Below are 26,417 nucleotides of genomic sequence, written 5' to 3'. Positions count from 1 at the left end.
GTTCCCCGATCCCCCTCCTCTCTCTCCTCTTCCCCGAGCCCCCTCCTCTCTCTCTCCTGTTCCCCGAGCCCCCTCCTCTCTCTCTCCTGTTCCCCGTAGCCCCCTCCTCTCTCTCTCTCCTGTTCCCCGAGCTCCCTCCTCTCTCTCCTGTTCCCCCTAGCCCCCTCCTCTCTCTCTCCTGTTCCCCGAGCCCCCTCCTCTCTCTCCTGTTTCCCGAACACCCTCCCTCTCTCTCCTGTTCCCCGAGCTCCCTCCTCTCTCTCCTGTTCCCCCTAGCCCCCTCCCCTCTCTCTCCTGTTCCCCGAGCCCCCTCCTCTCTCTCTCCTGTTCCCCGAGCCCCCTCCTCTCTCTCCTGTTTCCCGAGCCCCCTCCTCTCTCTCCTGTTCCCCGAGCCCCCTCCTCTCTCTCTCTCTCCTGTTCCCCGAGCCCCCTCCTCTCTCTCTCTGTTCCCCGAGCCCTCTCCTCTCTCTCCTGTTCCCCGAGCCCCCTCCTCTCTCTCTCCTGTTCCCCGAGCCCCCTCCTCTCTCTCTCCTGTTCCCCGAGCCCCCTCCTCTCTCTCTCCTGTTCCCCGAGCCCCCGCTCTCTCTCTCCTGTTCCCCGAGCCCCCTCCTCTCTCTGTCCTGTTCCCCAAGCCCCCTCCTCTCTCTCTGCTGTTCCCCGAGCCCCCTCCTCTCTCTCTCCTGTTCCCCGAGCTCCCCGTTCTCTCTGTCTCCTGTTCCCCAAGCCCTCTCCTCTCTCTCCTGTTCCCCGAGCCCCCTCTCTCTCTCTCTCTCTCCTGTTCCCCGAGCCCCCACCTCTCTCTCCTGTTCCCCGAGCTCCCTCCTCTCTCTCTCCTGTTCCCCGAGCCACCTCCTCTCTCCCCTGGTCCCCGAGCCCCTCCTCTCTCCCCTGTTCCCCGAGCCCCCATCCTCTCTCTCCTGTTCCCCGAGCCCCCTCCTCTCTCCCCTGGTCCCCGAGCCCCTCCTCTCTCCCCTGTTCCCCGAGCCCCCATCCTCTCTCTCCTGTTCCCCGAGCCCCCGCTCTCTCTCTCTCCTGTTCCTCGAGCCCCCTCCTCTCTCTCTCTCCTGTTCCCCGAGCCCCCTCCTCTCTCTCTCCTGTTCCCCGAGCCCCCTCCTCTCTCTCTCTCCTGTTCCCCGAGCCCCGTCCTCTCTCTCCCCTGTTCCCCGAGCCCCCGCTCTCTCTCTCCTGCTCCCCGAGCCCCCGCTCTCTCTCTCCTGTTCCCCGAGCTCCCGCTCTCTCTCTCTCCTGTTCCCCGAGCTCTCCGCTCTCTCTCTCTCGGTTACTCACACAGCAGCAGCACAGGAAGATGATGCAGAAGGACTGGAGGATCCCGGCCGTTCCCACCACCCAGGTCAGTCTGAGGAAGAGGATGACGCCGAAGATGTTCTGGAGGCAGGGCAGGTAGACGCCCATCAGCATTCCCATCTGTGGGCTCTGCAAGAAGCAGCAGAGGGAGTCAAACGGCGCCTCGCGCACACGCACACCCGCGCAGAGCCATCAGGACCACCACCACGGGCAAGGCAGGCAGGGCACGGAGACAAGGGGGCAGCTCGGAGGCTACTTGCAGCACCGGGACACAGCCAACGGCGGCAGGACGAGGCTATTGGGCCCATCGAGGCTGCTCCTACACCCCACCTGATCATGGCCGACGCTGCTCTTCAACTCCCACTTCCCCCCTCCGCCCGCTTCCCCGTATCCCTCGACTCCCCAAACTCTCTCCATCCCGGCCTCCGACGTATTCAACGATGGGGCTTCCACAACCCTCTGGGGGTAGAGAATTCCAGAGACCCACCACCACCCTCCGAGTGAAGAGATTTCTCCTCATCTCCGTCCAAAATGGCCACCCCCCTCCCCCTCAGACTGTCTCTCCCTCCCCCCGTGTTTATAGACCCCCCCCCCGCCACCCCAGCCGAGCAGCGGGGAACAATCTCTCAGCTCCCCCCACACACCCTGTCAAACCCCCTTCACAATCCTTGTTGGTTTCGGCGAGATCGCTCCTCTCGTTCCTCCCTCAACTCCCGGAGAATAATCGGCCCAATTCGCTCAGCCTCTCATCGGAGAGCGACTCTCCCTCCCCTCATCCCAGGGACCGATCGAGTGACCCCCCCTTCGCTGTCCCCCGCCCCCACCCCCAGTACAAGTATCTCCTTCCTTCATCGTGGAGACCCGGAACTGCACACGGGTCCTCCAGATGTGGTCTCACCAAAAAAAACCCCTGTACGGTTTGTACACCGAGACAGAGACACAGCGCACAGGCAGACAGAGACAGTCAGAGACAGTCAGAGACAGTCAGAGACAGACAGAGACAGACAGAGACAGACAGAGACAGACAGAGACAGACAGAGACAGACAGAGACAGACAGAGACAGACAGACAGAGACAGACAGACACGTACAAATACTGACAGAGGCAGCAAACGCAGCTGTAGAAACACACGGCTGGAATGGGGGAGCGGTCTAGGGGGGTATTGAGGGGGTACAGTAAGGAGGGGGGTATTGAGGGGGTACGGTGAGGAGGGGGGTATTGAGGGGGTACGGTGAGGAGGGGGTATTGAGGGGGTATGGTGAGGAGGGGGGTGTTTACTGGGGTACGGTGAGGAGGGGGGTATTGAGGGGGTACAGTGAGGAGGGGGGTATTGAGGGGGTACGGTGAGGAGGGGGTATTGAGGGGGTACGGTGAGGAGAGGATTGAGGGGGTACGGTGAGGAGGGGGTATTGAGGGGGTACGGTGAGGAGGGGGTATTGAGGGGGTACGGTGAAGAGGGGGGTATTGAGGGGGTACGGTGAGGAGGGGGGTATTGAGGGGGTACGGTGAAGAGGGGGGTATTGAGGGGGTACGGTGAGGAGGGGGTATTGAGGGGGTACGGTGAGGAGGGGGGTATTGAGGGGGTACGGTGAGGAGGGGGGTATTGAGGGGGTACGGTGAGGAGGGGGGTATTGAGGGTGTACGGTGAGGAGGGGGTTATTTACTGGGGTACAGTGAGGAGGGGGTTATTTACTGGGGTACAGTGAGGAGGGGGTTATTTACTGGGGTACAGTGAGGAGGGGGTTATTTACTGGGGTACAGTGAGGAGGGGGGTATTTATTGGGGTAGGGTGAGGAGGGGGGTATTTATTGGGGTATGGTGAGGAGGGGGGTATTTATTGGGGTACGGTGAGGAGGGGGTGTTTAGCGGGTACGGTGAGGAGGGGGGTATTTACTGGGGTACGGTGAAGAGGGGGTGTTTAGCGGGTACAGTGGGGAGGCGGTGTTTAGCGGGTACAGTGGGGAGGGGGTGTTTAGCGGGTACAGTGGGGAGGGGGTGTTTAGCGGGTACAGTGGGGAGGGGGTGTTTAGCGGGTACGGTGAGGAGGGGGTGTTTAGCGGGTACGGTGAGGAGGGGGTGTTTAGCGGGTACGGTGAGGAGGGGGTGTTTACTGGGGTACGGTGAGGAGGGGGTGTTTAGCGGGTACGGTGAGGAGGGGGTGTTTACTGGGGTACGGTGAGGAGGGGGTGTTTAGCGGGTACGGTGAGGAGGGGGTGTTTAGCGGGTACGGTGAGGAGGGGGTGTTTAGCGGGTACGGTGAGGAGGGGGTGTTTAGCGGGTACGGTGAGGAGGGGATGTTTAGCGGGTACGGTGGGGAGGGGGTGTTTAGCGGGTACGGTGGGGAGGGGGTATTTACTGGGGTACGGTGAGGAGGGGGTGTTTAGTGGGTACGGTGGGGAGGGGGTGTTTAGCGGGTACGGTGAGGAGGGGGTGTTTAGCGGGTACGGTGGGGAGGGGGTGTTTAGCGGGTACGGTGGGGAGGGGGTATTTACTGGGGTACGGTGAGGAGGGGGGTATTTGCTGGGTACGGTGGGGAGGGGGTTCTGGTTACCTTGTTGTTCCCCTTCCTGGTCTCGGTGATACTCTCCTCCTCCTCGTGCTCCTTCGCCCCCTGAGGGAGGTTGGTGTAGTTGGCCATTCGATTGAGGAGTGAGGAGACCTTCGGGCGAGTGTCCAGCTCTTCCTGGGAGGGAGAGGGGGAGGGAGGGAGAGGGTCAAAGCCAATACTCCCTTAGCCCCACGCTGACCACGCAAATACCCCCTCGCAACCCAAATACCCCCCACCCTGACAACCCAAATACCCCCTCGCAACCCAAATACCCCCTCGCAACCCAAATACCCCCCTCGCAACCCAAATACCCCCCTCGCAACCCAAATACCCCCCTCGCAACCCAAATACCCCGTACCCTGACAACCCAAATACCCCCCTCCCACACACAACCCAAATACCCCCCTCCCACACACAACCCAAATACCCCCCTCCCACACACACAACCCAAATACCCCCCTCCCACACACACAACCCAAATACCCCCCTCCCACACACACAACCCAAATACCCCCCTCCCACACACACAACCCAAATACCCCCCTCCCACACACACAACCCAAATACCCCCCTCCCACACACACAACCCAAATACCCCCTCCCCCACACACAACCCAAATACCCCCCTCCCACACACAACCCAAATACCCCCCTCCCACACACAACCCAAATACCCCCCTCCCCACACACAACCCAAATACCCCCCCTCACACACACAACCCAAATACCCCCCTCCCACACACACAACCCAAATACCCCCCTCCCACACACACAACCCAAATACCCCCCTCCCACACACACAACCCAAATACCCCCCTCCCACACACACAACCCAAATACCCCCCTCCCACACACACAACCCAAATACCCCCCTCCCACACACACAAAACAAATACCCCCTTCCCACACACACAACCCAAATACCCCCTCCCCACACACACAACCCAAATACCCCCCTCCCACACACACAACCCAAATACCCCCCTCCCACACACACAACGCAAATACCCCCCTCCCACACACACAACCCAAATACCCCCCTCCCACACACACAACCCAAATACCCCCTCCCACACACAACCCAAATACCCACTCCCACACACAACCCAAATACCCCCCTTCCACATAAACCCAAATACCCCCCTCCCACACACAACCCAAATACCCCCCTCCCACACACAACCCAAATACCCCCCTCCCACACACAACCCAAATACCCCCCTCCCACACACAACCCAAATACCCCCCTCCCACACACAACCCAAATACCCCCCTCCCACACACAACCCAAATACCCCCCTCACACACACATAACCCAAATACCCCCCTCACACACACATAACCCAAATACCCTCCTTCCACACACAACCCAAATACCCCCTCCCACACACAAAACCCAAATACCCCCTCCCACACACACAACCCAAATACCCCCCTCCCACACACAACCCAAATACCCCCCTGCCCCACACAACCCAAATACCCCCCTCCCCCACACAACCCAAATACCCCCTTCCACATAAACCCAAATACCCCCTCCCACACACAACCCAAATACCCCCCTCCCCCACACAACCCAAATACCCCCCTCCCACACACAACCCAAATACCCCCCTCACACACACATAACCCAAATACCCCCCTTCCACACACAACCCAAATACCCCCTCCCACACACACAACCCAAATACCCCCCTCCCACACACACAACCCAAATACCCCCTTCCACATAAACCCAAATACCCCCTCCCACACACAACCCAAATACCCCCTCCCACACACAACCCAAATACCCCCTTCCACATAAACCCAAATACCCCCTCCCACACACAACCCAAATACCCCCCTCCCACACACAACCCAAATACCCCCCTCACACACACATAACCCAAATACCCCCCTTCCACACACAACCCAAATACCCCCTCCCACACACAACCCAAATATCCCCCTCCCACACACAACCCAAATACTCCCCTCCCACACACATAACCCAAATACCCCCCTCCCACACACAACCCAAATACCCCCTCCCCCACACAACCCAAATACCCCCCTCCCCCACACAACCCAAATACCCTCTCCCCCCCTTCATAAACTCCCCCACAGCCCAAATCCACCTTGACCGCAGGCACAAAGCTGCTTCTACCCCACCCCGAATCCACTCGATCCCCTCCAAACCCAGTCGCTCCCCTCGCCTCCGGCCGCCCCTCCGGCCTCTCCCTTGCCCCATTGGGCTCAGGACCGAAGGAGGGGGGGGGGGGAAGGGTGAAGTCGCGAATCTCACCTCGAACAGCGCGAGGTTCCGGTCACAGAAGTCATCGCCATCGTAGTCACCACTGAAGAAGACGCTGTGTTCCTTGTCCTGTCCATCTCCTGTGGATCGGTGGTGGTGGGTGGGGTGGGGTGGAGAGAACGAGAGAGAGAGAGAGAGAGAGAGAGACGTCAGATCAGGGGCTCCTCACGTCCGGAGAGCCGCACTTCCTTCCTTCCCTCCACATTCCCAGCGGACCCCCCGCAACCCCTTCCCATTCTCACCCTGGGCGTGGCCCATCCCTAAATGCCCCCTTGAGAAGGCGGTGGTGAGCCGCCTTCTTGACCATAAAGACAACAGGAGCAGAAATGAGGCCATTCGGCCCATCGAGTCTGCTCCCGCCATTCAATCGTGGCTGATAAGTTTCTCAACCCCATTCTCCCCGTAACCTTTGACCCCCCTTACCAATCGAGAACCTATCTATCTCGATCTTAAATACACTCAATGACCTGTGGCCTCCACAGCCTTCTGTGGCAATGAATTCCATAGATTCACCACTCTCTCTGGCTAAAGAAGTTTCTCCTCATCTCTGTTCTCAAAAGGTCTTCCCTTTTACTCTGAGGCTGTGCCCCTCGGGTCCTAGTCTCTCCTACTCATGGAAACATCTTCCCCCACGTCCCACTCTATCCAGGCCTTTCAGTATTCTGTAAGCTGCAGTCCCTGGGACAAGAGTAATAGCTCTGGAGAAAGTGCAGAGGAGGTTAACAAGAATGTTGCCAGGGTTAGAAAAGTGTAGCTACGAGGAGAGATTGGATAGGTTGGGGTTATTTACCTTGGAACAAAGAAGGCTGAGAGGTGACTCGATTGAGGTGTACAAAATGATGAGGGGAATAGATAGAGTGGACAGGATCAAGTTGTTTCCCTTGGTGGAGAATTCTAGAACCAGGGGACATAGATTCAAGATAAGTGGCAGAAGGTGTAGGGGTGGGGACATGGGGGTGGGGACATGAGGAAGAACTTATTTTACGCAGAGGGTATTGGGTGTCTGGAATTCGCTGCCCAAGTTGGTGGTAGAGATTTTGTCCCCTGTGGTGTAGGTACACCCACAGCGCTGTTAGGGAGAGAGTTCCAGGATTTTGTCCCCTGTGGTGTAGGTACACCCATGGCGCTGTTAGGGAGGGAGTTCCAGGATTTTGTCCCTGTGGTGTAGGTACACCCACAGCGCTGTTAGGGAGGGAGTTCCAGGATTTTGTCCCTGTGGTGTAGGTACACCCACAGCGCTGTTAGGGAGGGAGTTCCAGGATTTGGACCCAGCGACAGTGAAGGAACGGCCGATATATTTATTTTACATATATATATATACATCTATATTCAATCACGGGGTGTGGGCGTCGCAGGCTGGGCCCAGCATTTTATTGCCCATCCCTAATTGCCCCCCTTCTTAAGGGGGGACATTGTTCAGAGTCAACCACATCGCTGTGTGGGGGTCTGGAGTCACATGTAGGCCAGATCGGGTAAGGACAGCAGATTTCCCTCCCTAAAGGGGGATGAGTGAACCAGATGGGGTTTTTTTACAACGATCGACATCATTAGACTTTTATTTGAATTCGAGGGGGGTGGGGAATTTGGACCCAAGTCCCCAGAGCATCACCCTGGGTCTCTGGGTCACTCGTCCAGCCACAACCTCTCATCTCCACGCTACCCCTGGGGGGACATCATCCGAAGGTACGGCGTCAACTGTCACACGTACACCGAAAACGCCCAGCTCACCCCCTCCTCCTCCACCTCTCCGGACTCCTCCACTCTCCAAACCGTCAGAGCGATTCTCCGACCCCCACCCACCCCCCACCGAGTCCTGGATGGACAGGAATTGCCTCCGATTGAATATCGGGAAGGCTGAAGCCGCGGCTTTCCGTTCCCCCACTCCGAACTCCGCTCCCGGGGTTACCGACGCCGTCCCTCTCCCCGGCGAGAGTGAACCGGACTCCCCACACACACCCTTTGGCGTCACGTTTGACCCCGAGATGACCTTCTCACTCTCGTGTTCTCCCCGCCCCGGAGGCCGCCGGGTCCCACCTCCCGTAACGACGCCCGACCACACCCCTGTCTCGGCTGATCCGCTGCTGGAGCCATCATCCACCCCCTCGTGACCTCCAGGCTCAATCGTTGCAACGCAGTCCGGGCTGCTCGACCCGTTCCACCCTCCGTTTACCTCAGTACGTCCAAACTCTGCTGCCCCCGTGTCCGAGCTCACGCCGATTCCCTTTCCCCTGCTACCCACTGGGCCCGCTGACCTCCACCAGCTCTGGGTGAGCAACGTCCCAATTTTGAAATTCTCAAATCCCTCCATGAACTGCCTCACCGCTCCCCATCTGTAACCTCCTCCAGCCCCTACACCCCTCCCTATCTCTGTAACCTCCTCCAGCCCCCTACACCCCTCCCTATCTCTGTAACCTCCTCCAGCACCTACACACCTCCCTATCTCTGTAACCTCCTCCAGCACCTACACCCCTCCCTATCTCTGTAACCTCCTCCAGCCCTTACACCCCTCCCTATCTCTGTAACCTCCTCCAGCCCCCTACACCCCTCCCTATCTCTGTAACATCCTCCAGCCCCTACACCCCTCCCTATCTCTGTAACCTCCTCCAGCCCCTTACACCCCTCCCTATCTCTGTAACCTGCTCCAGCCCCTACACCCCTCCCTATCTCTGTAACCATCTCCAGCCCCTACAAACCTCCCTATCGCTGTAACCTCCTCCAGCCCCTACAACCCTCCCTATCTCTGTAACCTCCTCCAGCCCCTACAAACCTCCCTATCTCTGTAACCTCCACCAGCCCCCTACACCCCTCCCTATCTCTGTAACCTCCACCAGCCCCCTACACCCCCTCCCTATTTCTGTAACCTCCTTCAGCACCCTACACCCCTCCCTATCTCTGTAACCTCCTCCAGCCCCTACACCCCTCCCTATCTCTGTAACCTCCTCCAGTCCCCTACACCCCTCCCTATCTCTGTAACCTCCTCCAGCCCCCTACACCCCTCCCTATCTCTGTAACCTACACCAGCCCCTACAACCCTCCCTATCTCTGTAACCTCCTCCAGCCCCTACGGCCCACCCTATCTCTGTAACCTCCTCCAGCCACTGAAGATGCGGAGATGTCTGCACTCCTCCATTTCGAGCCTCTTACAGATGCCCCAATTTTGCTTGGTCCATGAGGGACAACTGGAGAGTGTTCTCTCGAATTCACACAGCAATATTTCCAGCCCTCCCCTTCACTTTGTTCCCTTCAGGAACCCTTAAAGACCTTTGACCAAACATCTACCAAATGGGCCAAACATCTCGGTCACTGCTTGTGGTCTTACTCTGCTCCATGGGGCTTCTCCGAAGTACAGTCGGATATTGTATCTCACAGCAGAGGACATGTACACACGACTCGCTACTGTACACAATCCCCATGGACCCAAACCCCTTCCCGTTCACTCCCACCGCACACAATCCCAATGGACGCAAACTCCTTCCCGCTCACTCCCACTGTACACAATCCCCATGGACCCAAACCCCTTCCCGATCACTCCCACCGTACACAATCCCAATGGACCCAAACCCCTTCCCGTTCACTCCCACCGTACACAATCCGCAATGGACCCAAACCCCTTCCCGTTCACTCCCACTGTCCACAATCCCAATGGACCCAAACCCCTTCCCGTTCACTCCCACCGTACACAATCCCCATGGACCCAAACCCCTTCCCGTTCACTCCCACCGTACACAATCCCAATGGATCCAAACCCCTTCCCGTTCACTCCCACCGTACACAATCCCCATGGACCCAAACCCCTTCCCGTTCACTCCCACCGTACACAATCCCCATGGACCCAAACCCCTTCCCGTTCACTCCCACCGTACACAATCCCAATGGACCCAAACCCCTTCCCGATCACTCCCACCGTACACAATCCCAATGGACCCAAACCCCTTCCCGATCACTCCCACCGTACACAATCCCAATGAACCCAAACCCCTTCCCGTTCATTCCCACCGTACACAATCCCAATGGACCCAAACCCCTTCCCCTTCACTCCCACCGTACACAATCCCAATGGACCCAAACCCCTTCCCGTTCACTCCCACCGTACACAATCCCAATGGACCCAAACCCCTTCCCGTTCACTCCCACCGTACACAATCCCAATGGACCCAAACCCCTTGCCGTTCACTCCCACCGCACACAATCCCAATGGACCCAAAACCCTTCCCCTTCACTCCCACCGTACACAATCCCAATGGACCCAAACCCCATTCCCTTCACTCCCACCGTACACAATCCCCATGGACCCAAACCCCTTCCCCTTCACTCCCACCATACACAATCCCCATGGACCCAAACCCCTTACCGTTCACTCCCACCGCACACAATCCCAATGGACCCAAACCCCTTCCCGTTCACTCCCACCGTACACAATCTCCATGGACCCAAAATCCTTCCCGTTCACAATCCCAATGGACCCAAAACCCTTCCCCTTCACTCCCACCGTACACAATCCCGATGGACCCAAAGCCCTTCCCCTTCACTCCCACCGTACACAATCCCAATGGACCCAAAGCCCTTCCCCTTCACAATCCCAATGGACCCAAAACCCTTCCCCTTCACTCCCACCGTACACAATCCCAATGGACCCAAACCCCATCCCCCTCACTCCCACCGTACACAATCCCAATGGACCCAAACCCCTTCCCCTTCACTCCCACCGTACACAATCCCCATGGACCCAAACCCCTTACCGTTCACTCCCACCGCACACAATCCCAATGGACCCAAACCCCTTCCCGTTCACTCCCACCGTACACAATCTCCATGGACCCAAAACCCTTCCCGTTCACAATCCCAATGGACCCAAAACCCTTCCTCTTCACTCCCACCGTACACAAGCCCAATGGAGCCAAACCCCTTCCCCTTCACAATCCCAATGGACGCAAACCCCTTCCCGTTCACTCCCACCGTACACAATCCCCATGGACCCAAACCCCTTACCGTTCACTCCCACCGCACACAATCCCAATGGACCCAAACCCCTTACCGTTCACTCCCACCGCACACAATCCCAATGGACCCAAACCCCTTCCCGTTCACTCCCACCGTACACAATCTCCATGGACCCAAAACCCTTCCCGTTCACTCCCACCGCACACAATCCCAATGGACCCAAACCCCTTCCCGTTCACTCCCACCGTACACAATCCCAATGGACCCAAAACCCTTACCCTTCACTCCCACCGTACACAATCCCAATGGACCCAAACCCCTTCCCCTTCACTCACACCGTACACAATCCCAATGGACCCAAACCCCTTCCCCTTCACTCCCACCGTACACAATCCCAATGGACCCAAACCCCTTCCCGATCACTCCCACCGTACACAATCCCAATGGACCCAAACCCCTTCCCGTTCACTCCCACCGTATACATCCCCAAAGGACCCAAACCCCTTCCCATTCACTCCCACCATATACAATCCCAAAGGACCCAATACTCTCATACGGTACCTAGTAGTCTGATGTGTTCACCTGTGATGGAAGACTGATTTCTCTCTGTAATGAGAACAAAAACAGAGTAAACAGAGAGAAACCAGGGGGCAAAATATCACAATCAGTGCAAAATAACTGCTGTGTCTCAGTCCCCTCTCTCCCTCTCTTTCTCAGGGAGATATCTGTACACTGACTGGTGTCTCTCAGTCCCCTCTCTCTCTTTCAGGGAGATATCTGTACACTGACTGGTGTCTCTCAGTCCTCTCTCTCAGGGAGATATCTGTACACTGATTGGTGTCTCTCAATCCCTCTCTCTCTCAGGGAGATATCTGTACACTGACTGGTGTGTCTCAGTCCCCTCTCTCTCTCTCTCAGGGAGATATCTGTACACTGACTGGTGTCTCTCAGTCCCCTCTCTCTCTCTCTCAGGGAGATATCTGTACACTGACTGGTGTCTCTCAGTCCCCTCTCTCTCTCTCTCAGGGAGATATCTGTACACTGACTGGTGTCTCTCAGTCCTCTCTCTCTCTCAGGGAGATATCTGTACACTGACTGGTGCCTCTCAGGCCCTATTCCAAACTCTGTCCAGTTCGGTCACACAGCTGGCTAAACCAGTATAAGCAGCGATACTTCATCCACCTACAGAGGTGTTGGGTTAACCTAAAAATTTGAGCATGCAAAATCGGTCAGGGAACCCCAGATCTCTTACCTCGCACAGACATTAGAATGTCAATGGCCCACCATCATGAATTCAGAGTTTACTGTCCATCCCAATTCAGAACAGCACAAAAAACCACAGGGCCATTCAGCCCCTCTGTTCTACCCCGAAATTCAATCCAATCAGGGCTGATTTCCGACCACGTTGTGACCCTATTCCCTGAACGTCGAGTTCAAAACAAGCCTCCCAACCTCAGTCTCGAATACATTCTCTTTGTCACAATCCCAGATCGCCCAGCCCTTATCCTGTGACATGTGCTGGGCAGGTGATGAGGGAGAGCCTCAGTGTCGGAGGGTCAGCGCTGAGGGAGAGCCGCACTGTCGGAGGGTCAGTGCTGAGGGAGAGCCGCACTGTCGGAGGGTCAGCGCTGAGGGAGAGCCGCACTGTCGGAGGGTCAGCGCTGAGGGAGCGCCGCACTGTCGGAGGGTCAGCGCTGAGGGAGAGCCGCACTGTTGGAGGGTCAGTGCCGAGGGAGAGCCGCACTGTCGGAGGGTCAGTACGGAGGGATCGCCGCACTGTCGGAGGGTCAGCGCTGAGGGAGCGCCGCACTGTCGGAGGTTCAGCGCTGAGGGAGCGCCGCACTGTCGGAGGGTCAGTGCCGAGGGAGAGCCGCACTGTCGGAGGGTCAGTACTGAGGGATCGCCGCACTGTCGGAGGGTCAGCGCTGAGGGAGATCCGCACTGTCGTAGGGTCAGTACTGAGGGAGCGCCGCACTGTCGGAGGGTCAGTGCTGAGGGAGAGCCGCACTGTCGGAGGGTCAGTACTGAGGAAGCGCCGCACTGTCGGAGGGTCAGTGCTGAGGGAGCGCCGCACTGTCGGAGGGTCAGTGCTGAGGGAGAGCCGCACTGTCGGAGGGTCAGTACTGAGGGAGAGCCGCACTGTCGGAGGGTCAGTGCTGAGGGAGAGCCACACTGTCGGAGGGTCAGTGCTGAGGGAGAGCCACACTGTCGGAGGGTCAGTGCTGAGGGAGAGCCACACTATCGGAGGGTCAGCGCTGAGGGAGCGCCGCGCTGTCGGAGGGTCAGCACTGAGGGAGCGCCGCGCTGTCGGAGGGTCATTCCCAGGATGCAGCCGGAGGGAGCAGTGTTCACAATCGGCTGCCTTGTTCCCCATATTCCAACAGAGGCTCCCCTGTGCTGCGCTTTGTCAATGCTTCCCTTCATCAGCAGCTCTCAAAAACCTCACACAGGCTCCCTCACTGACAACGCCCAGTTCCCCAGTTCAGGAAATGAAAGCAGAGGGAAACCAGAGGTCATGGCGAAGAGCACGGTTCCCAGTCTCGGACACACGCAGCCCAGACCCGGCCAGAAACACAACATGACTCACTGTCCAGGCAGCATTTCAACATCCGACAGAGGGGAAAGGAATCTCACTTCCACTGAAATACGTACGCCAGGAGCAGAGGCCGGGGCCAGCACGTAGTCCCAAAGTAAACCAACGATCGAACGCGACAGACCTGTCCCCACCAGTACTGTACCCCAGTGTTATACAGCAACAGACCCGTCCCCACCAGTACTGTACCCCAGTGTTATACAGCAACAGACCCGTCCCCACCAGTACTGTACCCCAGTGTTATACAGAGACAGACCAGTCCCCACCAGTACTGTACCCCAGTGTTATACAGCGACAGACCCGTCCCCACCAGTACCGTACCCCAGTGTTATACAGTGACAAACCCGTCCCCACCAGTACCGTACCCCAGTGTTACACAGTGACAGACCCGTCCCCACCAGTACCGTACCCCAGTGTTACACAGGGACAGACCTGTCCCCACCAGTACTGTACCCCAGTGTTATACAGGGACAGACCTGTCCCCACCAGTACTGTACCCCAGTGTTATACAGTGACAGACCTGTCCCCACCAGGACTGTACCCCAGTGTTATACAGTGACAGACCTGTCCCCACCAGTACTGTACCCCAGTGTTATACAGTGACAGACCTGTCCCCACCAGTACTGTACCCCAGTGTTATACAGTGACAGACCTGTCCCCACCAGTACTGTACCCCAGTGTTATACAGTGACAGACCTGTCCCCACCAGTACTGTACCCCAGTGTTATACAGTGACAGACCCATCCCCACCAGTACTGTACCCCAGTGTTATACAGTGACAGACCCGTCCCCACCAGCACTGTACCCCAGTGTTATACAGGGACAGACCCGTCCCCACCAGCACTGTACCCCAGTGTTATACAGGGACAGACCCGTCCCCACCAGTACTGTACCCCAGTGTTATACAGTGACAGACCCGTCCCCACCAGTACTGTACCCCAGTGTTATACAGTGACAGACCCGTCCCCACCAGTACTGTACCCCAGTGTTATACAGTGACAGACCCGTCCCCACCAGTACTGTACCCCAGTGTTATACAGTGACAGACCCGTCCCCACCACTACTGTACCCCAGTGTTATACAGTGACAGACCCGTCTCCACCAGTACTGTACCCCAGTGTTATACAGTGACAGACCCGTCCCCACCAGTACTGTACCCCAGTGTTATACACTGACAGACCCGTCCCCACCAGTACTGTACGCCAGTGTTATACAGTGACAGACCCGTCCCCACCAGTACTGTACGCCAGTGTTATACAGTGACAGACCCGTCCCCACCAGTACTGTACCCCAGTGTTATACAGGGACAGACCCGTCCCCACCAGTACTGTACCCCAGTGTTATACAGTGACAGACCCGTCCCCACCACTACTGTACCCCAGTGTTATACAGTGACAGACCCGTCCCCACCAGTACTGTACCCCAGTGTTATACAGTGACAGACCCGTCCCCACCAGTACTGTACCCCAGTGTTATACAGTGACAGACCCGTCCCCACCAGTACTGTACCCCAGTGTTATACAGTGACAGACCCGTCCCCACCAGTACTGTACCCCAGTGTTATACAGTGACAGACCCGTCCCCACCAGTACTGTACCCCAGTGTTATACAGTGACAGACCCGTCCCCACCACTACTGTACCCCAGTGTTATACAGTGACAGACCCGTCTCCACCAGTACTGTACCCCAGTGTTATACAGTGACAGACCCGTCCCCACCAGTACTGTACCCCAGTGTTATACACTGACAGACCCGTCCCCACCAGTACTGTACGCCAGTGTTATACAGTGACAGACCCGTCCCCACCAGTACTGTACGCCAGTGTTATACAGTAACAGACCCGTCCCCACCAGTACTGTACCCCAGTGTTATACAGGGACAGACCCGTCCCCACCAGTACTGTACCCCAGTGTTATACAGTGACAGACCCGTCCCCACCAGTACTGTACCCCAGTGTTATACAGTGACAGACCCGTCCCCACCAGTACTGTACCCCAGTGTTATACAGTGACAGACCCGTCCCCACCAGTACTGTACCCCAGTGTTATACAGTGACAGACCCGTCCCCACCACTACTGTACCCCAGTGTTATACAGTGACAGACCTGTCTCCACCAGTACTGTACCCCAGTGTTATACAGTGACAGACCCGTCCCCACCAGTACTGTACGCCAGTGTTATACAGTGACAGACCCGTCCCCACCAGCACTGTACCCCAGTGTTATACAGTGACAGACCCGTCTCCACCAGTACTGTACCCCAGTGTTATACAGTGACAGACCCGTCCCCACCAGTACTGTACCCCAGTGTTATACAGTGACAGACCCGTCCCCACCAGTACTGTAGCCCAGTGTTATACACTGACAGACCCGTCCCCACCAGTACTGTACCCCAGTGTTATACAGTGACAGACCCGTCCCCACCAGTACTGTACCCCAGTGTTATACAGTGACAGACCCGTCCCCACCAGTACTGTAGCCCAGTGTTATACACTGACAGACCCGTCCCCACCAGTACTGTACCCCAGTGTTATACAGTGACAGACCCGTCCCCACCAGTACTGTACCCCAGTGTTATACACTGACAGACCCGTCCCCACCAGTACTGTACCCCAGTGTTATACAGTGATAGACCTGTCCCTACCAGTCTGTCCCACAGAGTTATACAGCGACAGACCAGTCCCTACCAGTCTGTCCCACAGAGTTATACAATGCCTAACACATAGTTTCACACATAGTTCAGACATAATGTACTGTATATACAATTGGATCCAGCACAGTGTGTCCTGCACATCTGAAGTATTTTTACAATGAATGAGTAATGCTCGGTTTCCTATTGCACATAACTGAACACGCTATCATTGGAAACATCGCTGTCTGTTACTCAATAACTGGACGCAATACCATTGCAAACATCGCTGGCTGTTATGCCTGAGCTCCCTTCCATCCTGTTGCAAATGGCACTCTGGATTTTACGCAATGCTATGTCCTAATGCAATAAGTGCACAGAACGATTCCGCAAATAGCACTGAGAACCCATGCAAAGTTGTGGACCCGTGCAATAATTGCATTGTGCATCACCGCAAGCGGCACCACGCACCAATGCAACATTTGCATCATGCATCCCCGCAAACAGCACCAGTGCAACATTTGCATCACACATCACTGCAAAACAGCAACAATTGCATTGTGCATCACCGCAAACAGCACCAATGCAACAATTGCATTGTACATCACCGCAAACAGCACCAATGCAACAATTGCATTATGCATCACCACAAAACAGCACTAATGCAACAATCGCATCATGCATCCCCGCAAACAGCACCAATGCAACAATTGCATCATGCATCCCCGCAAACAGCACCAATGGAACAATCGCATTGTGCATCCCCACAAACAGCACCAATTGCGTTGTGCATCACCACAAACAGCACCAATGCAACAATTACATCGTGCATCACCACAAACAGCACCAATGCAACAATCGCATTGTGCATCACCACAAACAGCACCAATGCAACAATTGCATCGTGCATCACCACAAACAGCACCAATGCAACAATCGCATTGTGCATCACCACAAACAGCACCAATGGAACAATCGCATTGTGCATCACCGCAAACAGCACCAATGCAACAATTGCAACGTGCATCCCTGCAAACAGCACCAATGGAACAATCGCAACGTGCATCCCCGCAAACAGCACCAATGCAACAATTGCATTGTGCATCACCACAAACAGCACGAATGCAACAATTGCATCATGCATCCCCGCAAACAGCACCAATGCAACAATTGCATCACACATCATCGCAAAACAGCACCAAAGCAACAATTGCATCACCACAAACAGCACCAATGCAACAATTGCATCATGCATCCCCGCAAACAGCACCAATGGAACAATCGCATTGTGCATCACTGCAAACAGCACCACAGCAACAATTGCATCGTGCATCATTGCAAATAGCTCCAATGCAACATTTACATCACACATCACCACAAAACAACAACAATTGCATTGTGTATCACCACAACACAGCACCAATGCAACAATTGCATTGTACATCACCGCAAACAGCATCAATGCAAGAATTGCATCGTACATCACTGCTAACAGCAACAATGCAACAATTGCATCATACATCACCACAAACAGCACCAATGCAACAATTGCAACGTGCATCGCCGCAAACAGCACCAATTGCATCGTGCATCACCACAAACAGCACCAATGCAACAATTGCATCATGCATCCACGCAGACAGCACCAATGCAACAATTGCATCACACATCACCGCAAAAAAGCACCAATGCAACAAATGCATCACCACAAAACAGCAACAATTGCATCATGCATCCCTTCAAACAGCACCAATGGAACAATCGCAAAGTGCATCACCGCAAACAGCACCAATGCAACAATTGCAACGTGCATTGCCGCAAACACCAATGCAATAATTGCAACGTGCATCGCCGCAAACAGCACCAATGCAACAATTGCATCGTACATCACCATAAACAGCACCAATGCAACATTTGCATCACACATCACTGCAAAACAGCACCAATGCAACAACTGCATTGTACATCACCGCAAAACAGCACCGATGCAACAACTGCATTGTACATCACTGTAAACAGCACCAGTGCAACAATTGCATCATGCATCCCCGCAAACAGCACCAATGGAACAATCGCATTGTGCATCACTGCAAACAGCACCACAGCAGCAATTGCATTGTGCGTCATTGCAAATAGCTCCAATGCAACATTTACATCACACATCACCACAAAACAGCAACAATTGCATTGTGTATCACCACAACACAGCACCAAAGCAACAATTGCCTTGTACATCACTGCAAACAGCACCAATGCAGTAATTGCAACGTGCATCGCCACAAACAGCACCAATGCAACAATTGCAGCGTGCATCACCGCAAACAGCACCAATGCAACAATTGCAACGTGCATCGCCGCAATCAGCACCAATGCAACGTGTATCACCGCAAACAGCACCAATGCAACTATTGCAACGTGCATCGCCGCAAAGAGCACCAATGGAACAATCGCAACGTGCATCGCCGCAAACAGCACCAATGCAATAATTGCAACGTGCATCACCGCAAACAGCACCAATGCAATAATTGCATCGTACATCACCGCAAACAGCACCAATGCAACAATTACAACGTGCATCACCGCAAACAGCACCAATGCAACAATTGCAACGTGCATCGCCGCAAACAGCACCAATGCAACAATTGCAACGTGCATCACCGCAAACAGCACCAATGCAACAACTGCATCGTACATCACCACAAAACAGCACCAATGCAATAATTGCAACGTGCATCGCCGCAAACAGCACCAATGCAACAATTGCATCGTACATCACCGCAAACAGCACCAATGCAACAATTGCATCGTACATCGCCGCAAACAGCACCAATGCAACAATTGCATCGTACATCACCGCAAACAGCGCCAATGCAACAATTGCATCGTACATCGCCACAAACAGCACCAATGCAACAATTGCACCGTACATCACCGCAAACAGCACCAATGCAATAATTGCATCGTACATCACCGCAAACAGCACCAATGCAACAATTGCACCGTACATCGCCGCAAACAGCACCAATGCAACAATTGCATCGTACATCACCGCAAACAGCACCAATGCAACAATTGCATCGTACATCACCGCAAACAGCACCAATGCAACAATTGCATCGTACATCACCGCAAACAGCACCAATGCAACAATTGCATCGTACATCGCCGCAAACAGCACCAATGCAACAATTGCATCGTACATCACCGCAAACAGCACCAATGCAACAATTGCATTGCACATCACCTCAAAAATAGCACCAATGCAACAAGTCCGCTCTTTAACATCGCAACTGCACTGCGCTCCTTGCACCGATACAACGGCCCCTCTCCCCCCCCTCCCACCCTCCCAATGTGGATCTTGCTGTGCCTTTATCGCTCACCTTCCACCGGCTCCGATTCTCCAGCTGCCGGTATCGGTATCGCCGGCGCCGTCGCCGCCGCCGCCGTCTCGCCCTCCTTGTCCCGGTCCCCGGGCTCTCCCGGGGCACCGTCTCCCGCCCCGGGCTCCCCGCTCGCGCCTCCCGCGCCGCCGCCGCCGCCCAGCCCGGGCACGTCCTCGGCGCGGGTCGGCGTCACCGTGAACCGCACCGACATGGCCCCGCCCCCTCCCCTCACGCCGCCGCCGACTAGTCGCCGATCAATCGCGGGGCCGAGGAGAAGCGATGCGGGGGGGGAGAGGGACGGGGTCCCGGTTCCCGCCGCATCCCCCAGAGCGAAGGCGATGGAGAGACCGGGGGGACGGGGGGGATCGATCGATTAATCGGGAGGCGGTTGACGATAATTCCGGTTATCGATTGTTTCTGGAGGGGGGGGGGGGTGGGTGAGGGAAGGGGGAACAAAGACTTTTTTTTAAAAATCCGGATAAATCGGACGATTCCGGGTGGCCGCCGTCCCCCTGACCCGTTTCCCGCTTTCCCCCGGCAGGAAAGGGCGGATAATCGGCCACTAATCGGCCGCCGATACGTCCGACTAGTCGACCCGGCGCGAGCGCCACTGCTGCTCGTCGGTGGGAGGGAGGGAGAGTGGGCGGACGCACTGCGCAGGCGCCGCCTTTGCTCCTCCCCCCCACTGCGCAGGCGCCGCCTTTGCTCCTCCCCTCCTTTCCCCACAGCGCGTAGTGCGCAGGCGCCGCCTTTGCTCCTCCCCTCCTTCCCCCCCCCCCACACAGCGCGCACTGCACAGGCGCCGCCTTTGCTCCTCCCCCACTGCGCAGGCGCCGCCTTTGCTCCTCCCCTCCTTTCCCAACAGCGCGTAGTGCGCAGGCGCCGCCTTTGCTCCTCCCCCTCCTTACCCTCACAGCGCGCACTGCGCAGGCGCCGCCTTTGGTCCTCCCCCTCCTCCTACCACCCCCGTCCGCACGCTCTCTCTCGCTCTTTCGCACGGCGCAGGCGCAGACACCGCCTTTGCTCCTCCCCTACATTGCGTGCATTGCGCAGGCGCCGCCTTTGCTCCACCCCCTACCCCCACAGTGCGCAGGCGCCGCCTTTGCTCCACCCCCCCTACACAGCGCTCACTGCGCAGGCGTCGCCTTTAATCCTCCCTCTTCTCCTCCGCGCGCCCACTCTCTCTCCCGCACGGCGCAGGCGCGGCGCCCGCCGGGAGATGTAGTCCGCGCGTGACGTCAGGCCGACCGCATCTCCCGGCGGGCGCCGCGCCTGCGGCCGGGCCAATCGGCGGCCGGGATCGCAACTGGCAGCCAGCCAGCAGACAGCGCGCCGGAAGTGACGGAGGGGCACCGGAAGGCCACCACCCGGAAGTGACCAGGGACCTCCCCCCCTCCTCCAGCCTCTCAACACACGTGGGTCAGCAGCACACAGGAGCAGAGACAGAGAGAGAGAGAGGATGTTCCTTCATTACTACCTGGACTCTCATGGGGACAGGGTCTACACCCTGAAGGTCAGAGGAGACTGGACTGGTCTGGAGGGCAGGGGTTTGGGACTGTGGGGCTGAGGGGGTAACAGGGTCTGGGACTGAGGGAGGGGGTAACAGGGTCTGGGACTGAGGGAGGGGGTAACAGGGTCTGGGACTGAGGGAGGGGGTAACAGGGTCTGGGACTGAGGGAGGGGGTAACAGGGTCTGGGACTGAGGGAGGGGGTAACAGGGTCTGGGACTGAGGGAGGGGGTAACAGGGTCTGGGACTGAGGGAGGGGGTAACAGGGTCTGGGACTGAGGGAGGGGGTTACAGGGTCTGGGACTGAGGGAGGGGGTAACAGGGTCTGGGACTGAGGGAGGGGGTAACAGGGTCTGGGACTGAGGGAGGGGGTAACAGGGTCTGGGACCGAGGGGCGGAGGGGGTAACAGGGTCTGGGACTGAGGGAGGGGGTAACAGGGTCTGGGACTGAGGGAGGGGGTTACAGGGTCTGGGACTGAGGGAGGGGGTAACAGGGTCTGGGACTCAGGGAGGGGGTTACAGGGTCTGGGACTCAGGGAGGGGGTTACAGGGTCTGGGACTCAGGGAGGGGGTTACAGGGTCTGGGACTCAGGGAGGGGGTTACAGGGTCTGGGACTCAGGGAGGGGGTTACAGGGTCTGGGACTGAGGGAGGGGGTAACAGGGTCTGGGACCGAGGGGCGGAGGGGGTAACAGGGTCTGGGACTGAGGGAGGGGGTAACAGGGTCTGGGACTGAGGGACGGAGGGGGTAACAGGGTCTGGGACTGAGGGAGGGGGTAACAGGGTCTGGGACTGAGGGAGGGGGTAACAGGGTCTGGGACTGAGGGGTGGAGGGGGTAACAGGGTCTGGGACTGAGGGAGGGGGTAACAGGGTCTGGGACTGAGGGACGGAGGGGGTAACAGGGTCTGGGACTGAGGGACGGAGTGGGTAACAGGGTCTGGGACTGAGGGAGGGGGTAACAGGGTCTGGGACTGAGGGAGGGGTAACAGGGTCTGGGACTGAGGGAGGGGGTTACAGGGTCTGGGACCGAGGGGAGGAGGGGGTAACAGGGTCTGGGACCGAGGGAGGGGGTAACAGGGTCTGGGACCGAGGGGCGGAGGGGGTAACAGGGTCTGGGACCGAGGGGCGGAGGGGGTAACAGGGTCTGGGCCGAGGGGGTAACAGGGTCTGGGACTGAGGGAGGGGGTAACAGGGTCTGGGACTGAGGGAGGGGGTAACAGGGTCTGGGACTCAGGGAGGGGGTTACAGGGTCTGGGACTCAGGGAGGGGGTTACAGGGTCTGGGACTGAGGGAGGGGGTAACAGGGTCTGGGACTCAGGGAGGGGGTTACAGGGTCTGGGACTGAGGGAGGGGGTAACAGGGTCTGGGAGAGGGGCGGAGGGGGTAACAGGGTCTGGGACCGAGGGGCGGAGGGGGTAACAGGGTCTGGGACCGAGGGACGGAGGGGGTAACAGGGTCTGGGACCGAGGGACGGAGGGGGTAACAGGGTCTGGGACTGAGGGAGGGGGTTACAGGGTCTGGGACTGAGGGAGGGGGTAACAGGGTCTGGGACTGAGGGAGGGGGTAACAGGGTCTGGGACTGAGGGAGGGGGTAACAGGGTCTGGGACCAAGGGGCGGAGGGGGTAACAGGGTCTGGGACCGAGTGGCGGAGGGGGTAACAGGGTCTGGGACCGAGGGACGGAGGGGGTAACAGGGTCTGGGACTGAGGGAGGGGGTAACAGGGTCTGGGACCGAGGGACGGAGGGGGTAACAGGGTCTGGGACTGAGGGAGGGGGTAACAGGGTCTGGGACTGAGGGAGGGGGTAACAGGGTCTGGGACTGAGGGAGGGGGTAACAGGGTCTGGGACCGAGGGACGGAGGGGGTAACAGGGTCTGGGACTGAGGGGTGGAGGGGGTAACAGGGTCTGGGACTGAGGGGTGGAGGGGGTAACAGGGTCTGGGACTCAGGGAGGGGGTTACAGGGTCTGGGACTCAGGGAGGGGGTTACAGGGTCTGGGACTCAGGGAGGGGGTTACAGGGTCTGGGACTGAGGGAGGGGGTAACAGGGTCTGGGACTCAGGGAGGGGGTAACAGGGTCTGGGAGAGGGGCGGAGGGGGTAACAGGGTCTGGGACCGAGGGGCGGAGGGGGTAACATGGTCTGGGACTGAGGGACGGAGGGGGTAACAGGGTCTGGGACTGAGGGAGGGGGTTACAGGGTCTGGGACTGAGGGAGGGGGTAACAGGGTCTGGGACTGAGGGAGGGGGTAACAGGGTCTGGGACTGAGGGAGGGGGTAACAGGGTCTGGGACCATGGGGCGGAGGGGGTAACAGGGTCTGGGACCGAGTGGCGGAGGGGGTAACAGGGTCTGGGACCGAGGGACGGAGGGGGTAACAGGGTCTGGGACTGAGGGAGGGGGTAACAGGGTCTGGGACCGAGGGACGGAGGGGGTAACAGGGTCTGGGACTGAGGGAGGGGGTAACAGGGTCTGGGACTGAGGGAGGGGGTAACAGGGTCTGGGACTGAGGGAGGGGGTAACAGGGTCTGGGACCGAGGGACGGAGGGGTAACAGGGTCTGGGACTGAGGGAGGGGGTAACAGGGTCTGGGACTGAGGGAGGGGGTAACAGGGTCTGGGACTGAGGGAGGGGGTAACAGGGTCTGGGACTGAGGGAGGGGGTAACAGGGTCTGGGACCATGGGGCGGAGGGGGTAACAGGGTCTGGGACCGAGTGGCGGAGGGGGTAACAGGGTCTGGGACCGAGGGACGGAGGGGGTAACAGGGTCTGGGACTGAGGGAGGGGGTAACAGGGTCTGGGACCGAGGGACGGAGGGGGTAACAGGGTCTGGGACTGAGGGAGGGGGTAACAGGGTCTGGGACTGAGGGAGGGGGTAACAGGGTCTGGGACTGAGGGAGGGGGTAACAGGGTCTGGGACTGAGGGAGGGGGTAACAGGGTCTGGGACCGAGGGACGGAGGGGTAACAGGGTCTGGGACTGAGGGAGGGGGTAACAGGGTCTGGGACCGAGGGACGGAGGGGTAACAGGGTCTGGGACTGAGGGGTGGAGGGGGTAACAGGGTCTGGGACTGAGGGAGGGGGTAACAGGGTCTGGGACCGAGGGACGGAGGGGTAACAGGGTCTGGGACTGAGGGAGGGGGTAACAGGGTCTGGGACTGGGGCCCAATTCCTGAGACCAGGATCAGACCCGGAGGGGGTCGAGGGAGGTCAGGCCCGGGGGGGTCGAGGTGGTCAGACCCAGAGGGTCAGGGAGGTCGGACCCGGGGGGGGGTGGTTGGTGAGGTCTGACCCGGGGGTGCGGTGGGGCGGTGCGTCAGTAGATGCTAAAGGCAGAGTCTCTCTCAGTCCCACACGGGGAGTGTCTCCTGGACAAGGGGCTGAATTCCCAGGCTAATGAAGTGTTTCCCTTTCTCACTCGGCGGTCGTGGAGTAACTTCAGCCGCCACGAAGCCCGGCTTAGACCCCGAGCCCTCCCCAGGATACAGATCGGGTGGGGGGTTTGCCCCTTCCGGGAGTGCAGCTCAACTTTACCTGACCATCACCGGGGTTCGGAGGGGTTGGATTCTGAGGAGAGAATCGAATGACCTCCTCCTGTTCCTGTGCAGCAATCTCGAGGGGCTGAATGGCCTCCTCCTGTTCCTGTGAAGTTGAGTGTCTTGGGCTACAGGAAGATATAGACGGGATGGTCAAATGGGCAGATAAGTGGCAGATGGAATTTAACCCTGAAAAGTGTGAGGTGATACACTTTGGAAGGAGTAATTTGACAAGGAAATATTCAATGAACGGCATGGCACTAGGAAGTTCTGAGGAACAAAGGGATCTTGGCGTGTGTGTCCATAGATCTCTGAAGGCGGAGGGGCATGTTAGTGAAGTGGTGAAAAAGGCATATGGGACACTTGCCTTTATCAATCGAGGCATAGATTACAAAAGTAGGGAGGTGATGTTGGAGTTGTATAGACCCTTGGTGAGGCCACAGCTGGAGTACTGTGTGCAGTTCTGGTCGCCACATTATAGGAAGGATGTGATGGCACTGGAGGGGGTGCAGAGGAGATTCACCAGGATGTTGCCTGGGATGAAACATTTAAGTGATGAAGAGAGGTTTGGATAGACTTGGGTTGTTTTCGTTGGAGCAGAGAAGACTGAGGGGGCGACCCTGATCGAGGTGTACAAGATGATGAGGGGGGCATGGACAGGGTGGATAGGGAGCAGCTGTTCCCCTTAGTTGAAGGGTCAGTCACGAGAGGGGGACATAAGTTCAAGGTGAGGGGCAGGAGGTTTAGAGGGGGGGGGATGTGAGGAGAAACTTTTTGACCCAGAGGGTGGTGAGGGTCTGGAATGCGCTGCCTGGGAGGGTGGTGGAGGTGGGTTAGCCTCACATCCTTTAAAAAGTACCTGGATGAGCACTTGGCACCTCATAAACATTCAAGGCTATGGGCCAAGTGCTGGTCAATGGGATTAGGCAGGTAGGTCAGGTGGTTCTCACGTGTGTCAGTGCAGACTCGATGGGCCGAAGGGCCTCTCTTCTGCACCCTGTGTGATTCTGAGTTCGACAGCCTCCTGTTCTCACTGGGTTTTTTTTCTCTCCCTCCCTCCCCCTCCCTCCCTCCCTCTCTCTCTCTCATCCTACAGAAGGTGGATCCAGTGGGAAAGACCACATCCAGCGCCCACCCAGCTCGCTTCTCCCCGGACGACAAGTACTCCCGGCACCGGGTCACCATCAAGAAGCGCTTCAACCTGCTTATCACCCAGCAGCCTCCTCCCGTCTTATAACGCCCTCTCCGCCCCGGGACTCCCGACACCTCTTCCCCCCCTCCTCAGACGCGCCCTCACTCCGCTGCCATTCGGAGAGAGGGAGGGAGAGGAGGAGGAGGACTCCGCTGGGAGAGGGTGGGGCAGACACATGTAGCGTCAACGTTCTCCTGAATAAACGATGCCTGTCTAAAATCCCGCTCGTCCTTTGAGAATGTTATTTGTAGCGTAGATAAAGGGGAACGCAGAAACGAGAATCCTGTTAGAATTTTATAGGTTTCTATGAGATTCCCCACCCTCATTCTTCAGAACTCCAGCGAATATAATCCTCACCGACTCGATCTCTCCACCTGTGTCAGTCCCGCCATCCCAGGAATCGGTCGCTGCTCTCCCTCTATAGCAAGAACATCCTTCCTCAGGTAAGGAGACCAAAACTGCACACACAATATTCCAGGTTGTGGTCTCACCAAGGC

General features: G+C 57.5%; 2 protein-coding genes across 2 annotated transcripts; one reads left to right on the top strand and one right to left on the bottom strand.

Annotated features, from left to right (window-relative positions):
• Window positions 1-1,287: 1,287 nt before the first annotated feature.
• On the bottom strand, window positions 1,288-19,907 carry LOC144677456 (solute carrier family 12 member 6-like; the record flags this gene model as incomplete). The annotated part of the gene is made up of 5 exons (XM_078537547.1): window positions 19,691-19,907; window positions 11,652-11,696; window positions 6,141-6,229; window positions 3,857-3,988; window positions 1,288-1,434 (listed from the first exon to the last, which is right to left on the bottom strand). Coding segments are annotated over exons 1-5 (627 nt in total), but the record flags the coding sequence as incomplete, so codon positions are not given.
• A 1,201-nt stretch (window positions 19,908-21,108) lies between these two features.
• Window positions 21,109-26,143, top strand: nop10 (NOP10 ribonucleoprotein homolog (yeast)). The gene is made up of 2 exons (XM_078537546.1): window positions 21,109-21,206; window positions 25,825-26,143. The coding sequence occupies exons 1-2, from the start codon at window positions 21,153-21,155 to the stop codon at window positions 25,963-25,965; spliced, it is 195 nt and encodes a 64-aa protein (XP_078393672.1). The 5' UTR covers window positions 21,109-21,152; the 3' UTR covers window positions 25,966-26,143.
• Window positions 26,144-26,417: the final 274 nt, after the last annotated feature.

The sequence above is a fragment of the Cetorhinus maximus genome, unplaced genomic scaffold (assembly GCF_964194155.1).
Source record: "Cetorhinus maximus unplaced genomic scaffold, sCetMax3.hap1.1 HAP1_SCAFFOLD_2554, whole genome shotgun sequence".
Taxonomy (NCBI): Eukaryota; Metazoa; Chordata; class Chondrichthyes; order Lamniformes; family Cetorhinidae; genus Cetorhinus; species Cetorhinus maximus.
Note: the sequence above shows the minus strand (reverse complement) of the source record. Positions and strands in the feature narration are given on the sequence as shown.

Excerpts from the sequence above, each read along its gene's own strand:
- nop10 (XM_078537546.1), top strand. The coding sequence starts at position 21,153 with ATGTTCCTTCATTACTACCTGGACTCTCATGGGGACAGGGTCTACACC. Across the intron at positions 21,207-25,824 it reads ACAGGGTCTACACCCTGAAG|AAGGTGGATCCAGTGGGAAA; the intron begins GTCAGAGGAGAC and ends CTCATCCTACAG.